General features: G+C 42.3%; 3 protein-coding genes and 1 long non-coding RNA gene across 5 annotated transcripts in view; 1 reads left to right on the top strand and 3 right to left on the bottom strand.

Moving 5' to 3' along the window:
- LOC101172014 overlaps positions 1-19997 on the top strand; it is a 49996-nt gene that overhangs the window by 29362 nt on the left and 637 nt on the right. Inside the window, exons 1-3 of one of the 2 annotated variants that reach the window (XM_004076939.4) lie at positions 19237-19286; positions 19364-19416; positions 19502-19936. In XM_004076939.4, the coding sequence (XP_004076987.2) occupies positions 19258-19286; positions 19364-19416; positions 19502-19936 (517 nt within the window). In that variant the 5' untranslated portion in view covers positions 19237-19257. Of the gene's footprint in view, positions 1-19236; positions 19287-19363; positions 19417-19501; positions 19937-19997 lie in introns of those variants that run through there. The other variant, XM_023963527.1, reaches the window with a different exon arrangement.
- LOC105358552 lies at positions 2441-3792 on the bottom strand. The gene is made up of 4 exons (XM_023963521.1): positions 3752-3792; positions 3612-3664; positions 3092-3526; positions 2441-3013 (listed from the first exon to the last, which is right to left on the bottom strand). Exons 1-4 carry the CDS (start codon positions 3787-3789, stop codon positions 2532-2534), a joined length of 1008 nt encoding a protein of 335 aa, XP_023819289.1. The 5' UTR covers positions 3790-3792; the 3' UTR covers positions 2441-2531.
- On the bottom strand, positions 5076-11918 carry LOC111948797. The gene is made up of 2 exons (XM_023963519.1): positions 5265-11918; positions 5076-5189 (listed from the first exon to the last, which is right to left on the bottom strand). Exon 1 carries the CDS (start codon positions 11695-11697, stop codon positions 7336-7338), a length of 4362 nt encoding a protein of 1453 aa, XP_023819287.1. The 5' UTR covers positions 11698-11918; the 3' UTR covers positions 5076-5189; positions 5265-7335.
- LOC111948801 lies at positions 11973-12805 on the bottom strand. Its single transcript, XR_002874794.1, has 2 exons — positions 12487-12805; positions 11973-12411 (listed from the first exon to the last, which is right to left on the bottom strand). It is a non-coding gene; the product is annotated as an uncharacterized LOC111948801 (long non-coding RNA).

Genomic DNA, 19997 nt, shown 5'->3' on the forward strand with positions numbered 1-19997 from the left:
TATATTTTAGACTTTTTTAGGCACTAAATCACCTTATCTTATTTTAATTAATATTTGCATATTTTACCTGTTTTTATATTTTAACTTTCTTATTTTATTACGTTTACATTTTAGACTGTTTTGAGTGTTTTCTCACCTTTGGCCGGGGTGATAGTGTTCGGGCTCGAAGAGATTCTGTCCATGCTTGCCCTCTGGCACCTCTTGTTCCGACTCCCCGGGCTGCCGGGCCTGGTGCGCCCACGTTTGGTGCTCTGGGCCTGGGGGTTGGGGGTCTCTGGGGTGGGGGGTGCTGGGGATGAGTTGTGCTTGTGTTGCTTAAATGCTGACACCCCGGCCAACAGGAGGACAGGGCGGACGGCGCCTTCTGGGTTCTCTTTTCTTAAGCTCTGTTATTTCTCTTTTACTTGTGCTTGTTTTTGTGTGTTTTATTTTGAGGGGCTTATTTATTATTTTACTTCATGTGTGGGGATTGTTTTTATTGTATTCTTGTTTGTTTTTTTATGGAAAGCACCTTGAGCTGTCTGTTTGACATGAAAGGTGCTTTATAAATAAAATTAATTTGAATTTGAATTTGAATTTGGGGAGCACAGTTTTAAGACGTGCTTGGTCGAAATCCCCAGCAATGATCAAGAGTCCATCAGGGTAGGCGAGCTGTTGCTTGTTGATGATAGTTAGCAGTAGGTTGAGAGCCGTGCTAGTGTTAGCATCTGGTGGTATGTAAACAGCTAGCACTAGAACAGCTGTGAATTCCCTCGGGAGATAGAAGGGCCTGCATAAGATGGCTACAGCCTCCAATTTCGGAGAGCAGTGGCTCTCAGTGATCCTGCTGTTGCTACACCACTCATTGTGCACATAAACACAAATCCCCCCTCCTCTGCTCTTACCGGAGCTGTGATCTCTATCCTGACGATGTAGCGTGCGTCCCGCTAGCTCAATCGCGGTGTCGGGGATACGTGGTTGTAGCCATGATTTGGTGATGATAATCAGACTGCAGTTCCTTGTGAAGCTGTTTTTGGCTGTTAATAGTTCCAGTTCGTCCATCTTGTTGATGATGGAGCTCGCATTTGAGAGGAGGCGGCTTGGAATTGCGGGTCTGTGTGGTTGTTTACGTAGTTTAGCCTCTGGGCCAGCCCGGCAGCTTCGCTTCTGCTTCCTCTCTCTCCTCCGCCTTCGTCGCTTGCCGGGTGGGCTTACCATCCACGGAGACCCCGGTAGCCTCGCTTTTTTCTTTGGGATGTTGTGGCGCTGCTGAAAGTTCTTTGTTACCGACTGGGTTTGTCTCAGCCCAAGGTCTATCAGGTACTGGCGGTAGTATTTAAAATCGGCGTAGCAAAAATCCAAAAGTAAATAAAACACAAATAGAACAAAATGCCATGCTGGAGAGCTGAGAGCCGCTGCACTCGCGCGCCGCCATCGCCAAAAAAATGTCATGTTCTCCACTTGACATCTAAAATACGAGTAAGTGGAAGTTCAACTGCTGTAGGATTGCTTAGGTTTTGAGAAACCAAAACCCTTCAAAAATCCACTGATCTGCTTGACAGATCTGATTTGAAGAGGCCGTGTTTCTGTGGTCATGTGACTTAACATGCTTCAAACAGCACTAGGAAAACTTCGGGTTAATTTGCTCAAGAACGTTCAAGCAGCCATGTTATTTTTAGCTTAGTTGCTATGGACTGTTCTAAAAGTTTTTACATTAATTTTATCACTTGAACTAATGGAATGAAAATTTGAGGTCTTAGTTGAGCATTGCAGATGATTTTGCCTCTGCTTGATTCTCCTTACTGGCTTAATGTGAGCCCTTTAACCAGTTTCATAGAAATTGGACTAAAGGTTTAGGATAAAATATTAAGAGTTCAAACTAGAAAACGTGAGTTGATGCTCTGTCTGGCCAAAGCAATGGAAAAATAGAATCCTCCACTTGAAGAAAATCAAATGAACAGATGTTTAGGGCCAATGATGAGATTCAAAGTTGTACATTTGCAACTTTCTTGTAAATGGCCAAGATTAATGTTTAAGTGAGCATACAGTGCAGCAAGTGAATGCCATGCAGATGGAATGACTAAACACATTGTGATCTGGATGTTTCTTACAAGTGTTTCAAAGCCCCTTTTACAGGTTTTTTTATTCATTTTGCTAAACTTCTAGGACAAGTTTCAATTAAATTTGGCTCCAGGTTCTGGGTGGGACTACTGGTGCCGAGTAAGCTGGTCCCCATTTGTTGATTGTCAACTCCATTTTACAATCCCAACATTACCGGTGCAACAAATCTGAGCTACACCCACTCAGTGCTACTTACTGTCTGAAGCAACAAAACTTGTCACTACATTTTAGTCTGGAAAGTGATTCCATGTTTGAGGCAGGTTTATAAAAAAAAAAAAAAAAAAAAAAAAAAAAAAAAAAAAAAAAAAAAAAAAAAAAAAACCCTCCACAGACAGGTAAATCCAAGTTTCCAGAGCTGTTTTTATTACAAACTTAAGCATCCAAGTTCCAAATGAGGCTGAATGTGCTCATGTCCACCATGTTGATGAGCCTCAAGATCTCTGGGGTTGACCATGGAAGACCTTCTGCTGAAGCTGCTGCTGCTGTTGAGGACCTTGGTCTTCAGAAACATGCTCCTTCAAGTAGTGGACGGATTGGTAGTAGTCTTTGCCCTTTTCATGGTTCTGGCTGAAGGTGGTGTAGGTGCCAGGAGGGTACAGACCATACAGGAGCCTGTAGTCAAAACCAGGATAAGGAGAAGCCAGGAAGCCACCAAGTCCTTGGCCTGGAACAAGCACGCTGGTGAAAGCAGCTCCAGGCTGCGCCGCCTCAGCCGGGTAACCAAACTCTTCCGTCTGCTGCTGGTAGTTGCCAAGTTCAGCTTCCTTCACAATATTGGAAGTCTCTCCAGACTGGAGGACAGGGCCAGCTGGAGGGGCAGGGACTGGTGGCAGGAAGTCACTGGAGCCCACAGCCTGGGCATCAGCTGCTGCTTGCTCAGAGAAAGATGGAGGAGCAACAGCCCACTGGGTTTCTGGACAAACAAGACACTTGTCAGAAAGGGGAGGATTCATGGAGAACAACATTCACAGCAGCTTTTTAGAGGAGTCACCTGGCAGAGCAGCTTGAGCAGGTCCTGGCTGTGTGGAACCAGCTCCTTCATGCAGCACAAACACAGGGGAAGCAGAGCCAACCATTGCTGGGCCCGTCTGAACAAACTGGGAGAAACCAGGAGCCTGCACAGGGACCTGAACTGCCTCAGAGACTCCTGCTGCAGGAACACCGGAAAACACAGGAACAGTAGATCCTGTCTGAACAGCCACAGGGTATCCTGCCACAGCAGAGCTCAAGCTGCTGCCTGATGGAACCATGGGAACAAACTGAGGGACACCAGGATTCTGCACAAACACTGGAACTGGCTGAGAGACGCCGCTTGAATGAGAGCTGTAATGCACAGGAGCAGAGCGGCTCATCTGAGCTCCTCTGTGGGAAGCAAAGTTAGTTGCTGCTTTTTGGTCACCACTGCCATGATCTGTGGATTTGGAGCCTGAAAGCAGAAAGAGCACAAGTTCTGAAGAAGATCAACAAAACATCCTTGTTGATGGGTCAGCAAAAGGGAATGAAATGATCACCTTTGGCAGGAAAACCACATGATGGAACAACCAGAAGAACAAAAAGGGAAAACCTGAAAAAAGAAAACAAATTAAAAATAGAAAACATTAGCGAGCTTACAACAAGCCTCAAACTACTTCAAAAGAGACTCATGTCATACCCCAGGAAAACCCTTGCTGTCGCCATCATTAAGGCCATAGAAAGGCTCATAGGTGAAGGTTTATCAATGTTAGCAGGGACCAGTCCAGACCAATCAGAGCTTAACGGGTTAACAACAGACAGCTGCTGGGCACAAACTCTCAGGAAGAGACTAACAGACCTTTGCACTGTCATTGTTTCTACACTGCCATTCAGCCATCCTTTGATGCAGGAACAGTCATACAACTTTTGTCACCATCCACTTACTCCTTGGTACCTTCTCCCTCCGTGTCATCCTAGCCAGCACTTATGTTCTCCTCTTTACTAAACTGTAACTGTAACAGTTAGGGTACTGTTAAGGAAAAAACCTTGCACCGCTGTATCTCTCTGAGCTGTTACATGTATATTGTCCACGTCGAGTCCTAAGATCTGAAGATCAAATGCTTTTAATAGTTCCCAGGACTCGGCTTGTGACTCGGGGAGACAGAACCTTTTCAGTTGCAGGTCCTAAACTAAGGAAATGCTCTCCCCTTCTCTGTGAGGTCTGCCAGAACCGTCAGTGATTTTAAGTCACTTTTAAAAACTCATCTTTTTAGCCAGGCTTTTAACTCCAGTGAGCGGATTTAGTGGGTCAGCTTGTCAATTTTATTCTTTTACTGTTTTATTGCTTTTATTGATTCTTTATTGTATCATATTGTCTCTGATTTTATGTTAAGCACTTTGGTTGCTTCTGCTTAAAAACTGCTATACAAATAATAAATTGATTGATTGATTGAAAACAAAATCAAATTTCACTATGTCTGTGAAGAAACTGGATTCTCTAGAAAGGACTGTATTAAATTTTAGGTTCGTACCCCGTCAGTTTCTTACACACAGAAATAATGAATAATGACTCAGAGACAAAACTTATCTTTTGTGGAGGTTTTACTTCGCACAAACACGAAGGGGACAGACAGATGAACATGGTGCATTCAAAGTCCGAACCAACGGATATTATACCAACGGATATTATACCAACCCCATCAGGGATGGGGTTGGTATAAAAACCCTGGATTTGCATATTCAGAAGATCGTCCGATGGACCCCGTGTGAACATCACGCCCACAGGTTACTGCTGGAGAGAAGCTCCAAGGCTAAAGTGAAGATAAGTCTGAGGCCTGCTCAGCAGATCACACAGTCACAGAAAAGAGGGAGTATGAGAAGAAACTGTTAGAACAATAGTTTGGCTGTGCTTTCTTCAAATGTAATATAATTTTGAGATGACAATACATGCTCAGTGAATTAAGTTTAAACCATTAGTGTGATAAAAGTTAAAGGCAGTGTGACTCTTCTCATGACAACACAGGTCGGTTTACAACGGGCGTTTATTTGTACTTCTGCAGGTCATCACACTTCTTGTGGGACATTGCGTGCCTTCGCTTTCATTGCGCCTTCATTACGCCTTCATTACGCCGTGAAAACTATAACAAAACATTATACACGTTTCAGGAGAAATGAACAATACAAAATAACACAAAAACAAGCATAACAAATACCTCGTTTCCGCTTGTCAAGAAAAAGAGTCTCTTTGAGTCCAAAGTAATCTTTTTTGCAGCTCTTTCTCCCAGCTTGAACTCTTAATTGCTGCAACCTCGTGAGCAAAAGACGTGCTCACCTGCGGCCAACATAAAAGGCTCAAATTCTCGCGAGAATAATACAATTCTTCTGAACAAAATCAAACAAAATTCACTGTACACTCCAAAGGAATAAAAATTAAATCACCAATTATTAAACGTAATATATAATAATTTATATAATATATAAATTTCAGCTGCATTTACACTCCCACCAAAATCACTCCTATGAAGAATAAATGGGATTTTCATGTCAAACCACTACTGCTTTGGTTACTCACTCTGCTTCTACAAGCGTTACAACCTTATGAACAGGTCTATCTAAATGCAGTAGTCTAGTGTGTGAATTTCCTTTATTCTGTGTAGTCTCACTGACAAGTAGAGTTAACTTTCGTACGATGCCATCTTGACTAGGATAGGTTTGTAAGACTCTAGCAAGCTTCCACTCATTTCTTGGTGTGCTTTCATCTTGTAGAATCACAATATCATTCACTTTCAGGTTTCGTGTTGAGTTTTGCCATTTCTGACGTTGTTGAAGGTTTAGCAAATACTCTCGCTTCCATCTTTGCCAAAATTCATTGGCCAGGAATTGCACTCTTCTCCATCTTTTATGCAGATATAAATCTTCTCTGCAAAACTGTCCAGGAGGAGGCAGTATGACTGAAGATTTCATAGTCAGTATATGGTTTGGTGTAAGAGGCTCTGGTCCGGTGGGATCATTCAGGTGCTCCACAGTTAATGGTCTGCTGTTGATTATAGCCATTGTTTCATAGAGAAAAGTTCTCAGAGATGTAGTGTCAAGTCTGGTTCCTGTCTTGTCAAGCATGACTGCAAGAATACTTCGGATCGTTCTTATTTGGCGCTCCCAAACTCCACCCATGTGACTTGAAGATGGGAAATTTGCCACAAACTCACAACCAAGAGCCCTTTGACGTTCTGGGTCCACTTTCTTGAGCAACTCAGAAAACTCCTTTCTGGCTCCCATGAAATTGGTGCCTTGATCACACCTTAGTTGGCGAACTGGTCCTCTGATTGCCACAAAGGTTCGAAATGCATTTATGAAAGCATCAGTCGTCATATCATCCAGTGTCTCAATATGAACAGCTCTCGAGCACAAGCAAGTAAACAAGAGGCCATATCTTTTTAATTCTTTCCTTCCATCCTTTACTATAAAGGGACCAAAACAGTCAAGGCCACAATATGTAAAAGGAGGGGTTGTTTCCGTCCGCTCTCTTGGCAGATCAGCCATCTTCTGAACTTCTGTATTTCTCCTGTATCTCCTACATTTCACACATTTGTAAATATGTGAGGAGACCATGTTTCCACATCCAATTATCCATATCCCATTTGCTCGCAGTTCATTCATGGTCATTCCTCTGCCCTGGTGACAAACACGCTCATGATAGTGCTTCACAAGCAAGGATGATACATGAGACTTTTTGGGAAGTATAGCTGGATGTTTTACACTATAGTCCAGGGTTGATCTGGAAAGCCTTCCTCCAACTCTGAGGACTCCGTCGTCATCAAGAAAAACATTTAAACGGTGTAATTGATTGTGTTTGTTAAGAGAGTTGACTTTTCCTTGTTTTAATTTCCTTATGTCTTCTGCGAAGGCTTCTCTTTGTTCCAACTTAATTATAAGCAGTTCGGCTTGTCGCCTTTCCTCAAGACTGCTTGTCTCATTTGATCTTGGTTGTACTCCCTTACGTTCTTGGACAAATCTTCTCAGCCTGGCAACAGCTTTCACAACTCTAGACCAGTCTGAAAACTTGGTGAAGCGGCTCAGAACTGAACCCGTTTCTGTTTTCACAGTGTTGACACAAGACTTGCGAAGCTCTGGGTCGGATATTTCCAAAACTCCCACCATCTCCTCTTCACCAACTTGCATTTCAAGTGTCTGTTGCCAGAGATAATCTGGACCCGTTAGCCAGTTAGATTCTCTTAACTGTGATGCAGTTAACCCCCTTGAGGCATGGTCAGCTGGATTGTTTTCTCAACTGACATAATGCCATTGCTTTGGTTCTGAGCTCGACCTAATGCGCTGAATGCGGTTGGCTACAAAGGTGTGGAACCTCTTTGCATCATTGTTCACATATGCAAGAACAACCTTTGAGTCTGTCCAGAAGTACACATCCAAATTTTCAATCTCAAGTTCCTCTTTGACAGTATCACTGTTCCGAACTGAGGTTACTGCCGCTGACAGCTCCAGTCTTGGTATGGTGATCTGCTTGGTGGGGGCCACCCTTGCCTTTCCCATTACAAGTGAACAACACACCTTTCCTGATTCACTTACTGCTCGGAGATATGAACAGGATCCGTATCCATTACAACTTGAATCTGAAAAGTTGTGGAGTTCATACTGTATGAACTTGCCAAAGCTTGAAGATATGTAGCACCTTGGTATCCTGATTGTTGGCAGTTGGGATAAGTCTCTCAGCCATGACTCCCATCGAGACTTGATTTGCTCTGGGAGGTCTTCGTCCCAGCTCACTTTCTCTTTACAGAGCTTTTGAAGAATTTGCTTCCCAAGCAATATGTAAGGAGCTACAAATCCCAAGGGATCAAAGACTGAAGCAACTGTTGAAAGAACTCCTCTTCTTGTCATGGGCTTGTCCTTGACAATAACTCTGAACTGGAATTCATCAACTTCAACACACCACTGGACACCTAAAGCACGCTCGATGTAAAGTTCACCAAGAGCCATGTTTATATCTTCACTCTGTGCACGTTCTGCAGGTGGTATTGCAGCACAGACTTCTGGATGGTTAGAGACAAACTTGTGGAGACGAAGATTCCCAGTTTTACATAGAGCTCTTGCCCCATTCACCAGATGTATAGCTTCAGCTGGAGTTTCACAGCTTATTAGGCCATCATCAACATAGAAGCTTCGTTGAATGAAAGTGATAGCCTCTTCGCTAAAGGTTCCGTGGCCCTGTGATGCCAAATATTTGAGTCCAAAATTAGAACAGCCTGGAGATGAGGCAGCTCCAAACAGGTGTACTCTCATTCTATACACTGCAGGTTCGGAGCTTAGATTTCCATTTTCCCACCACAAGAACCTGAGGTAGTCTTGATGGTCACTTAAAACATGAAATTGATGGAACATCCGTTCAACATCACACATGATAGCTATTGGACCTTTTCTGAACCGGCAAAGCACACCAACTAAGGTGTTTGTGAGATCTGGCCCAGTAAGAAGATGGTCATTTAGAGAGGCATCTTTGTATCTAGCTGAGCAGTCAAACACCACACGGATCTTACTTGGCTTGTGTGGATGGTAAACCCCATGGTGTGGAATGTACCATACAGGCTGGTTATCCAACTCAGAATGTGGAACCTTTTCAGCATCTCCTCTTGATATTATGTCATTCATAAAATGAACATAATCTTTGAAGTACTGTTCATTCTTTCGCAGCCGTCGCTCTAATGAGGCTAACCTGTGCAGTGCATAACTTTTGTTATCTGGAAGCTCAGGCTTGTCCTCCCTGAATGGCAGTGGGAGTTCATAGTGGCCATCTTCTTTCTGCCTGATGCCTGCCTTTACCTTTGACAAGAAGAGAAGGTCATCTTGAGAGACTTGATTAACATCTGATGCTTGATCTGAGAAATCTGACTCTAATGCTCTGATAATTTCTGTTGAAGTGATTTCTCTTATTTGAGTTTGACATACAAAGCTTACTTCTCTCCTGAGTTCAACTGATGACTGTGCAGACGGTGTTACTTGGCAGACTATTATTCTGTGGCTGACTCCTATAGAGTCAACGCAATCACTTGAGGATTGTGAGCAGCCAACAATGCTCCAGCCCAGATCAGTTCGTTGACCATATGGCTGAGTTTCTTTACCAGGCAGAATCTCCTTTGGTTGAAGGGCTTGGTGGCAGTTATACCCAATAAGAAGGCCGACTTCACAAGACAGCAAAGGTGGGATCTTGTCAGCCAACTTTTCCAGATGAGTCCACTTTAGAGCAGTAGCTGATGTTGGGATGTGTGATCTATTTGCTGGAATATATTCTCGTGTGAAGACTGGTGGCAGTGAGATTCTTCTTTCCAAGTTGTATCCTCTTACTTGTAGGTTTGTTAGCCTTTGACATGAAATACTTGCTAACTTGGATGACATTGTGGACAAACGCAGACTTACATTTTCCTTGTGGGTGTTGAGATCTTGTGCTACTTCATCTAAAATGAAAGTAGTATCACTTTGGGTGTCTAATAATGCGTAAACAAGAATCTCTCGATCTGGTTCCTTTGAGGATGATACCCAAACTGGTACTATGGAGGAGGTTTGTGAAATTTGACTTTCTTGTATCACTCTGTTTGATGTTGCTGCTTCAGTGGTTTTCTTCGTGTTTTCATTTTCTGTTATTTTATCCTTTGGATTTTGAAGTGTTGACCTTTGCTGCTCTTTAAAGTCATCATTGTGCAAACAGGTGGGATGCTTCTTCTGACATTTTCCACATGTACTTCTTTTGTAGCACCTTTTTGACTGGTGGCCAGCCTTCAAACAGCCAAAACAGAGCTTTTCTGCTTGCACAAACTTAACACGGTCTTGCAAATTCTTTTCACAGAACTTTTTACATTCTGCGATGAAATGTCCTGAATGCTTACAAAATGCACATGGTGGGTTACTTCTTTCTGTTGTGTTTGTGAACAGAGTCTTAGCTTGAACTGGTATATATTTTGGTTGTTTGGGTTTTTCTCCTTCCACACTCTTTAATGCTTGTACTGAAAATACAGGATCACAAGCAAGATCTGCTTCTCTTGAGAGGAAGTCCACTAGTTCTTTAAACCTTGGATACGTGTGAAAGGTTTCTCTGGTTTCCATAACCTTGCGGTTCCAACTGGAAACTAACCAATCTGGAAGTTTGAGCAAGATCTTTTGGCACTCATTGCAGTCATTGAGAACTTCCAAGGTCTTTACATGTGACATAGCCTTTTCACAGCTCTGGAGGAAGTCTGCAAATTCTCTAAGTTCATGTGCATCCTTTGAACTTATTTTTGGCCAACTGTAGAGTTTATCCCTGAAAGACTTCCCTATGATGAATGGATCACCAAATCGTTTTTCCAAAATCTGCCACGCTGAGTCATATGCAGCCTCTGTTCCGAGCATGAAAAATCCTTCTACAGCCTTTTTTGCAGAACCGCCTACGTACCTTTGAAGGTAGAACAGCTTTTCATTCTTTGGTATATTTTTTTTGTCTATTAGTGTCTGAAAAGACACTTGCCAATCTTTGAATTTCAAAGGATTTCCAGTAAAAACTGCGGGCTCAGGTGTTGGAAGACGATTAGCACTTATGGCTTCTGCTAAAATACTAACAAAGTTTGCACTGTCTTGCATATGAGTCGTGGTTGTTAGGGGTGTCGTCATTTGGTATGTGATTGCTTGTGGAATAAATGGAGGACTTGAGGCATCAAGTGTTTGAACAGGGGCTGGAAAAGACTTAGGAATCACAGGAGGTCTTGGTCTTTGAAGCATAGATGATGACTTTGTCAAAGGAAATTTTTGAGAAGTACTTACTCTTTCAGTGTTACCTTGTATGAGGGAAACTTCTGCTTGGTCGTAGACTTCTACTCTAGCTTTAGCAGCATTTAGCTTTTTGACTTCTTCGAGTCGTTCAAGTTTTCTACGTTTGTCTTGTATAGCCTGAAGTCTAGCTTGTTTCTCTGATTCAAACTGAACAAGACGCTCCTTATCTTCAGCCTCCAGCCTTTGAAGTTCAACTGCTTCCTTTTCTTGTTCCTCCAACACTGCCAAAACCTCTTGACATGCAGCAGCTTCTGCAGCAGCTTCTCTTCTTTTAGCTGATTGGACACTTGAGTGAAAAGAATCACACTTTGACCTATCAGACATTGACTGAGATGACGAAACTGTTGAATTTAAGATTGATCCAACATCTGGCCAAGGTTCCTCATCTTCATCTGCTGGTGACCCTTGAAGCTGTCTTTTAGCCCTTTGGATAATAAATCTTGACAGTGACATACAGGTATCAACCTTGCGCCGCAGGTCTGACTCAGGCGTACATACTTGGCGCAGCTCATCGTACATTCCCTGTACAGCAGAAGAGGTAACTTGAAGGTCCTCAATTATTTCATTTAGCTCCTCCTTGGAAACTTTATCTGATAACATTTCTTTACTGATTCTTGCATGATATCTCCACTTTTCATATGTCATTTTGTACTTGCGTTCCATTGTTTTCAGTTTTTCTTTTTGGAGTTCTTCTCCTTTTTCAGTCAAGCTTCGAATTCTTTCACTTCTTCGTAGTGTTTTTGCTTCTTCTTCAGGAGTAAGGTGAACATTTTCAACTTGGGCAGATGGTTCAGCTTGCTCCTCTTGCTTGTGTGTTTGTGCATGTGACATCTTATCAAGTGAGTAAGTGTGCAAATATTTAGGAATATATATTTTAGACAATATTTTTAACTTGTTTAAATTTTCAAATGTAATAAGCTTATCTAAACATGAAAGTCAAATGATCTGTCACTAAATTAAATAAATGAAATTTAAAAACACTTCAAGCCTAAATTGCAATGGAAAAACATTTAAAATAACAATAATAATACTGATGAACTGTAGTATTAACTTTGCTTTCAAATATTTTAACCCCTTAAATGAACTTTTTCTTTTTTTTCTTTTTAAATAAGTCACAAAAACATTTTCTTGATATGTAACAATATAGTAGAAACGCCTTAGAATTCCAAAGATAACAAATAACTTATTTCCTTAGCTGCAACCTTTAAATCCCCTTTTTACACTATTTCTTTACTTTTTGGAAAATAACTTTCTGGGCTTCATTGGACGAGCTGCGCTTCCGACAGTCTTTTCATCTGCTTGCCTGCACGCGGTAAGGAAATGGGCGTCGGCTTCCTCGTGCCTCTCGGCTCTGCTTAGCGGGCTTCACGCTGCAGTCTCCTGTCTCCTCCCCGTGTGGAGCAGTCGAGTTTTCACTGTGACTCTTCTCATGACAACACAGGTCGGTTTACAACGGGCGTTTATTTGTACTTCTGCAGGTCATCACACTTCTTGTGGGACATTGCGTGCCTTCGCTTTCATTGCGCCTTCATTACGCCGTGAAAACTATAACAAAACATTATACACGTTTCAGGAGAAATGAACAATACAAAATAACACAAAAACAACCATAACAAATACCTCGTTTCCGCTTGTCAAGAAAAAGAGTCTCTTTGAGTCCAAAGTAATCTTTTTTTGCAGCTCTTTCTCCCAGCTTGAACTCTTAATTGCTGCAACCTCGTGAGCAAAAGACGTGCTCACCTGCGGCCAACATAAAAGGCTCAAATTCTCGCGAGAATAATACAATTCTTCTGAACAAAATCAAACAAAATTCACTGTACACTCCAAAGGAATAAAAATTAAATCACCAATTATTAAACGTTTCACAACCCATGAACTTCAATAAAATATATAAATTTCAGCTGCATTTACAGGCAGTTTCTAACTATTCTTCACAATGTCTCACACAAAATCTAATATATGAAGACAGTTTGACCCGGCTGGTTCCTAAACCAGGGTCTGGATCTTCTAACACACTAGGTTTCAGAACTTCTTTTTTTGTAATTCAAGGTAAACATTATTTAAACTGGTTGCATTTGTATCCAATGTTCCCTCTAATTTTTCACGAGTCTGAGCAAGCATACAAACTCCGTGAGCTGTCCCATGGACCAATGTGAGCAACATCAGACCTTCACACTAATGTCATGCTGACATAGCATTCGTCCAAGTTAAAGTTTGTTAAAAGAATCAAAATGATCGCATTTACATTTCTTTGTCTTTTATAACTTTATTTATTTAACATTTTTTTGTATTAAACAGACATACAGAGTGTATAATGAAATGTCAGAAAAAAGCAATGTGTAAAAAATAAACACTCGAATGTCAACCCGTCCCACCCACCCCCTTCAACAACCCCCAAGAGGCCAAGTCAAATACAGAAAATAAAAATAAATAAATAAATAAAAACACAAACCACTTAGGCATTTAAAAATTAGAAATATGTTAAAGGAAGAGAAAAAGGGTATGCATTTACATTTCTGTAATAAAACCTTTATTTAAGTGCACAGATTGTCCCAGTTGGAAACCCCTGTCCCTTTTCAAAATGGGTATGAAGGTCCTCCTTCTGGAGTCAGGGCGGGGCTCCTGCTCTGGAAGAATAGAGACATATATCTTTTAGAGATAAAAATTTTGTTCACATTTAAACTTTCACATCTTGCGGAATGACATGTTCCATTGACTCTAATTTATAATTACTAGTAGTGATAATCCAAAGTGACACCCACAAATAATTTACAGAATTTATGCAGGTTTAATTAGCATATACTACTCATGGTTAAAGCATTTCACTATCAAAATTCATAATAAATTCATATTAAATGAGACTAGAATAAGCTAAAAAGAATAGAAAAAAAAATTCACCTTAATTTTCCCGTCTGTCCTTCTCACGTCTCCAATGGTTGTACACCTTGTCCAGGTCGATGGCCTCGTCTGCTTGCAGCTTTGACTTTATGCGCATCAGCTGGTCCAAATGATCCACTTCAAGACGATTTCTGGATGCTGTTTTGATCCGATTCATTAAACTAAATCCTCTTTCACAATCTGCGCTGGATGCTTGAAATGTAGCACAAATATCCACAAGCTGTGAGATGTGTTTTAGCTCCTCACATTTTAGTGTTGCAGCCACCATGTCTGAAAATGTGCTGATTGACCCTTGTTTCAGTTTTTGCCTCATTATGAACTTGAATTCAGCATATTCACTGTTAATGACCTCCACAGAATGTGGCTGGTGGAGAATGGCCTCATACTTCTTTGCCAGTGTGGCAATGTCTGCTGCTCCGTACTCAAAACTGATGTCTGAGCTCAATGCCTCAATGTCCAATGCAGACCACTCCTTTAACTCATCCTCTGGAAAACGAGCATCCAAGTGACCACAAAGCTTACAAATAAAACGAAGGATCTCACCAGTATTTCTGCCATCAGCTGATAAGGCATTCATCGCCTCTTTGACACGGTCACTCCACCTAACATCCTTTCCCTCTGTCAGGTATTGGGAACGCAGCTTCTCAATTTTTGCTCTTGCAAAGCAGTGTCCCTCCAGCACAGTTAGGTTGCGTTTTTGAAAAGAAAGACACAGATGTGCCAGCTCGCCCAAAACATCTCCCAGAGCAGTGAGAGTAAATTTGAATTTTGGATCTGTCAGCTTTTTATAACAGTAATTTGCCACAGGATCTCCGTTTTCACTGGATTCTCTCTCGAAATATTCTTCCAGCACTGTGTAGTTCCTCAGAACAGCTTTTACAGCTTGGTCCCGTGACAACCACCGCACTTCGTTCAGAGGCCTGAATGACAGAGTATCCTCATCTAGAATCTTTGCTAGCTCATCAAATTTTCCCCTCTTTACAGTGGATCTAGAGAAAGTGGAATAAACCGTTCTAAGAAAAGTTTCCACGTCGCGCATCAAAGGCAGGTCTTTCCACGCATCATCAATGCTCAAATCCTCTCTATGGGCCACGCAGTGTTGCTCAGTTAGGTGTGGTATTTGCTGCTTTAATAAAGCTGCAACTCCGTTGCGCTTTCCCAACATTACTGAGGCACCATCGGAGGTCAGCATCACCATTCTCTGCATATCCAGCCCATGCTTGGTGTAAAACTGACGTATTGCTTGTACAATATCCTGAGCGGTGCATGATCTCAGCTGGATTAAGCCAGCAAACACAGTTGCATGGTTGACGCTGTTTTCCTCTCTGTATTTAATATACAGGACTAGCATTTTGTGTACTGTTATGTCTGTGCTCTCATCTACAATCAGGGTGTGCCAAGGAGCATTTTTTATTTTACACATCGTCTCATTCTGCACTGTTTGATTGATGGAATTCACAAACTCAAAGGCATAATTTTTGCTTCGCCAGCTTTCTGGTAGACTCACATACTTTGCCATGTGATCATGAATTTGTTGAACTGACAGCATGGAGGCGTTCATGTTGATGGCTAGCAGAATATTGTCAATGAGAATTTTAACTTGCTCGGGGTTGGATTTATTTATGAGTGACAGCTCGATCCTCTGCTCTCTGTTTTTGGTGCTCTCCCCCAACAACATGCCGATCCCCATTCCCAGCTTACATCTTTTTACAATTTCCACTGCTTTCAAATGACTTTTGTGCTGAATGTGACGCTTGAGATAATCTAGCTTCCATGTCGTCCACACTTTTCCCTCCGAAAACTCGCTTGCTATTTTGGCTTCGCAGCACGTCTTGCAGAGCAAGCCTTTCTCGCTCGAAAACGAAAAAATGTCACCCAGTTTCACAGCTTTTCCTTCTATTTGTACATACTCCGACAGCCATTCTATCTTAAAAGAATCACATGTCTTTTTTACTTTGGCTCGGTGAGAGGACGTGCCGCTGATCGTTCGTTTTGCCATCGTTATAAAGGGTCGACGTAAACGGTACTCACTCACGAGTCTTCCCTCCAAAACACTGGTCGCGGCATGAAAGGAGGCTGTCAGTGACGTTGTTTACCTGCGTCATTACGTACGTGAACCGCATAATAGGCTGGAGCAGTTAGTCACCAGTCACATTCACTGACTCACATTGAAAAATAGCTCCAAATAAATTTTTATGTATTTATTTTATTTTGAATTCAAGTTTTTTTTTCTTTCCTGTGCGCCGCATAGATTTTCTGTGCGCGGAGACAGTGTCAGCAGTGCGCAAGGGAACAGTGTTTGTATCCTTTTTTGTTGTTGTTGGACTGGATGGGAAAGAAGCGATTGATATTGGAGACAAGGGGTAAGGGGACAGAAGATAGGGGGAAAAGGGGAGCTAAGGAAATCTGGTGGATGATTACAGAAGTGAGGGGGTGTGTGTATGATTATTAAGCAACAAGATGCTGGAGGATTATCATCATTACTGTCTGGTGTCAATGTTAGTCAAAAGGGGCGGGAGCTGTCCACAAACATCAGAGTTACAAACATACCGGTGAAAAATCTTCACATACAATCATGTCAACATGTACTCAACACAACAGTTCACACACACATATGCATACAAACCAACACATGTAAAGCATTTCATTCTCTCACACATACTATTTGGGTAAAGGTGAGCTGACACCTGTGCTCAGGTGGGTGTTTATGTTTGCTGAGGTGGATGATGGAATGTAAAAAGAGGGAGAGTGCCCGGCGGTCCCCACACCAACACCCCCGCCGAAGCAGTAGCGTTAGCCTGGGCCCCCCGACACTGGCATGATATAGCAGACCAGGGCTGGCAGGACGGCCCCGCAGCCCCCAACGCCAAAGAGCAGGGAGGCATAGGAGCAGGGAGGTGCAGGCCCCAGCCCAGCCAGGATGATAACTTACTGCCCCGCCAAGGGGCCCAGCACCCGTACAGCCCCCCTCCCTAACTCCAAGCACGAGCTAGGGCCCCCCAAGGGGGATTTCCCCAGGCAAGCACCCACCCAGTCGGGAGAGAGCAATGCAGGGGCCACCCACCTCTGTCCTTTAGGAAGTGGGGATCCGGGATGGGAGAACTTTAGAAAAAGAGGGGATTTTTCCTTTTTGGTCTTATATTTCTTCTATTTAAAATCAACCTAGGTAGTTCAGTTTAATGCCAAGACCATACCTAAGACTTAATATTTCTAGTTCTTGGCCTGCATTTCCTTTTGAACTTTTTTGAAGGTTGTCACAATTTTTTTTTCTTATTTCATAACTTATTAAATGATCCAATTTGAGACTAAACTCCAGAGAACTTTAAACCCAGCACACTTCCCCGACGACAATATGCTGTTTTTGGCTGTATAAACCCAGCTGGCCACCAAAATTTCAGCCTCACTCTTTCATGCGTTCCTGAAAAGACTTCATCCGTTCTCTTGCACCTTCAAGCCAAAGCTGCTGCTGCTTCTGTTCATCTCATCTGCCTCAGGAGAACCACCATTGTCTTTGAACAGTCTAACTGGATTTTCTTGTAACAACTTTTTCTTCTTTATTGCAGAGGAAGAATACAATGAAGCAATATTACCTACTTTAGAAAAAAGGTGTGCGCAACTTAAACATTAAACATAGAAAATCCAGCAGTCTCACTTTAAATTTGTTTTAAGTATTTTAGTAATTTTCAGCAGGCCCCAAACAATTCATAAAACAAAATACACACCCACCACCACATATATACACCCACAGATAATTCCAAGAGTCTCAGTTCAAGAACTAGAGTCTGACTTAAATCGGTTCGTATCTCAGTCCCAGCATGGCATTGCTTTTAACCAAAATAAAACAAACATGCTTGATCTCACCGGCTTTCTCTAGGTCCTTGGCGTGTAGATCCCATGGAAGAGAAAAAAAAGAAAAAGGGAGGAGGAAAGAACCCACACGATATCCCTTTACCAGGAAAAGGGAGAAAAGGTAATCCAGTGTGTAGAGCTTGAAATGGAGCAGCTCTGGAACATCCAGTGTAGTCCTCAGACACGGCTCGCCGATGTCCGTAAAAAACCCCGTAGTTTTAAACACTCGTAGACAGTGTCGCCTTCCTAGAGGCGCATGCAGCCTTCCTTATTACCAATGTCCGTTTAAAACAGTCCCAAATGTCCATCAAAACAGTCCCACACTATACAGCTATGGCCATAGCATTTCTATCAGCATACGAAGCATACTGTCTATTTTGCCCCTGCAGGGATTTATAGCAAAATATTTCATAGCTGCTCACATTCTTTAGATTGCAATATTTCTCTTGACCTGTTCTGAGGCATTCCTTTGCTCATCTACCAACTTTCACAAACTTTCATAAACAGACATACACACTACTGAACTCTACCTGTTTATTATTCTTTATATTTACATGCTAATCCATCAAAACGTATGTGATTGTCCATCTGGTTTTTTTAAGCAAAAGATCCCTTCAGAAGAGAAACTACGTCATGAAGCCTAAAGATTAATAATGAAAATACTAATTCAATCAATTTTTACGGTAAAATGAGTAATGGTTCTTATCATTAAAGGAGGTGGTGCCTTACAGGTCGAATACCTGATCGAATTTGACACTTTTAAATACCACAAATTTTTAAATTGGACAGATCTCTTGGAGAATTAACAAGTTGTAAATCCACCATTGTCTTCTTTTCTGTAAGTTGGGCTCCAGGGGGCAACAGTGGCTATATTTTTTTGAAAGACATTTTCCAGAGTGAACCCACTGTGGACATTCCCAATCCTACTAAACCTTTCATACAGTATGCTTATGAGAGCAAAGGCTGCATGAATTCTGATGCATTGAGCTACATGTGGAACGGGTGTTTGTGACACATTCAAGAACGGGCTGAACGTGGGTTTTGGAACACGCCTTTCAGCATATGGTGTTGACACAGTTCTGTTGCGATTCTGATACTAGTGCATGTACCCACAGTTGTAAGAGGCTTAGTCTGAGATGTCAAAGCAGCCCCTAAGGTGGCCGCACAGGCCAAAAGGGAAAGGCAAAACACACCTGTTCCCTCTACGAGTCAAATCCCCACCGGTAAATGTGACTTGGCATATTGCCAACACCATTGAGGCTATTTGCCTGGAAATCCTTTTTTGGGTGTCCATTGAATATTAATATTAAACTGTGCTCATCCTTTTTTGTTGTTGTTTTAGATCCATTTCTATGCCACGAGGTTTAAGGGATAAAGTTGGTGTCACTTCCTGTTTGTGCGCTCAGCCAATAATTTTGAAAGCAGGTTACTCTTCCATTCACATCAAAAGTGAACATAACTGTTAAAACCATCTACGGGACCATCTGTTAACTTTGTAAAAATGCAGACTTCTAATAGTCTCTTCCTGAGAGTTTGTGTCCAGCAGCTGTTTGTTGTTAACCCGTTAAGCTCTGATTGGTCAGGACTGGTCTCTGCTAACACTGATAAACCTTCACCTATGAATCTTTCTGCACTGTGGCCTTCATGATGGAGAAAGCAAGGGTTTTCCTGGGGTAGGACATAGCAGGAATTTGTGTACACAAAAAAGAAATCAGTACAAGATTTTAATTTATTAATTCTATTCTTTCAGGTTTTCCCTTTTTGTTCTGCTGGTTGTTCCATCATGTGGTTTTCCTGCCAAAGGTGATCATTTCATTCTCTTTTGATGACACATCAACATAAATGGGATGTTGATCTTCTTCAGAACTTGTGCTCTTTCTGCTTTCAGGCTCCAAATCCACAGATCATGGCAGTGGTGACCAAAAAGCAGCAACTAACTTTGCTTCCCACAGAGGAGCTCAGATGAGCCGCTCTGCTCCTGTGCATTACAGCTCTCATTCAAGCGGCGTCTCTCAGCCAGTTCCAGTGTTTGTGCAGAATCCTGGTGTCCCTCAGTTTGTTCCCATGGTTCCATCAGGCAGCAGCTTGAGCTCTGCTGTTGCAGGATACCCTGTGGCTGTTCAGACAGGATCTACTGTTCCTGTGTTTTCCGGTGTTCCTGCAGCAGGAGTCTCTGAGGCAGTTCAGGTCCCTGTGCAGGCTCCTGGTTTCTCCCAGTTTGTTCAGACGGGCCCAGCAATGGTTGGCTCTGCTTCCCCTGTGTTTGTGCTGCATGAAGGAGCTGGTTCCACACAGCCAGGACCTGCTCAAGCTGCTCTGCCAGGTGACTCCTCTAAAAAGCTGCTGTGAATGTTGTTCTCCATGAATCCTCCCCTTTCTGACAA

Source organism: Oryzias latipes, chromosome 15 (assembly GCF_002234675.1).
Source record: "Oryzias latipes chromosome 15, ASM223467v1".
Taxonomy (NCBI): Eukaryota; Metazoa; Chordata; class Actinopteri; order Beloniformes; family Adrianichthyidae; genus Oryzias; species Oryzias latipes.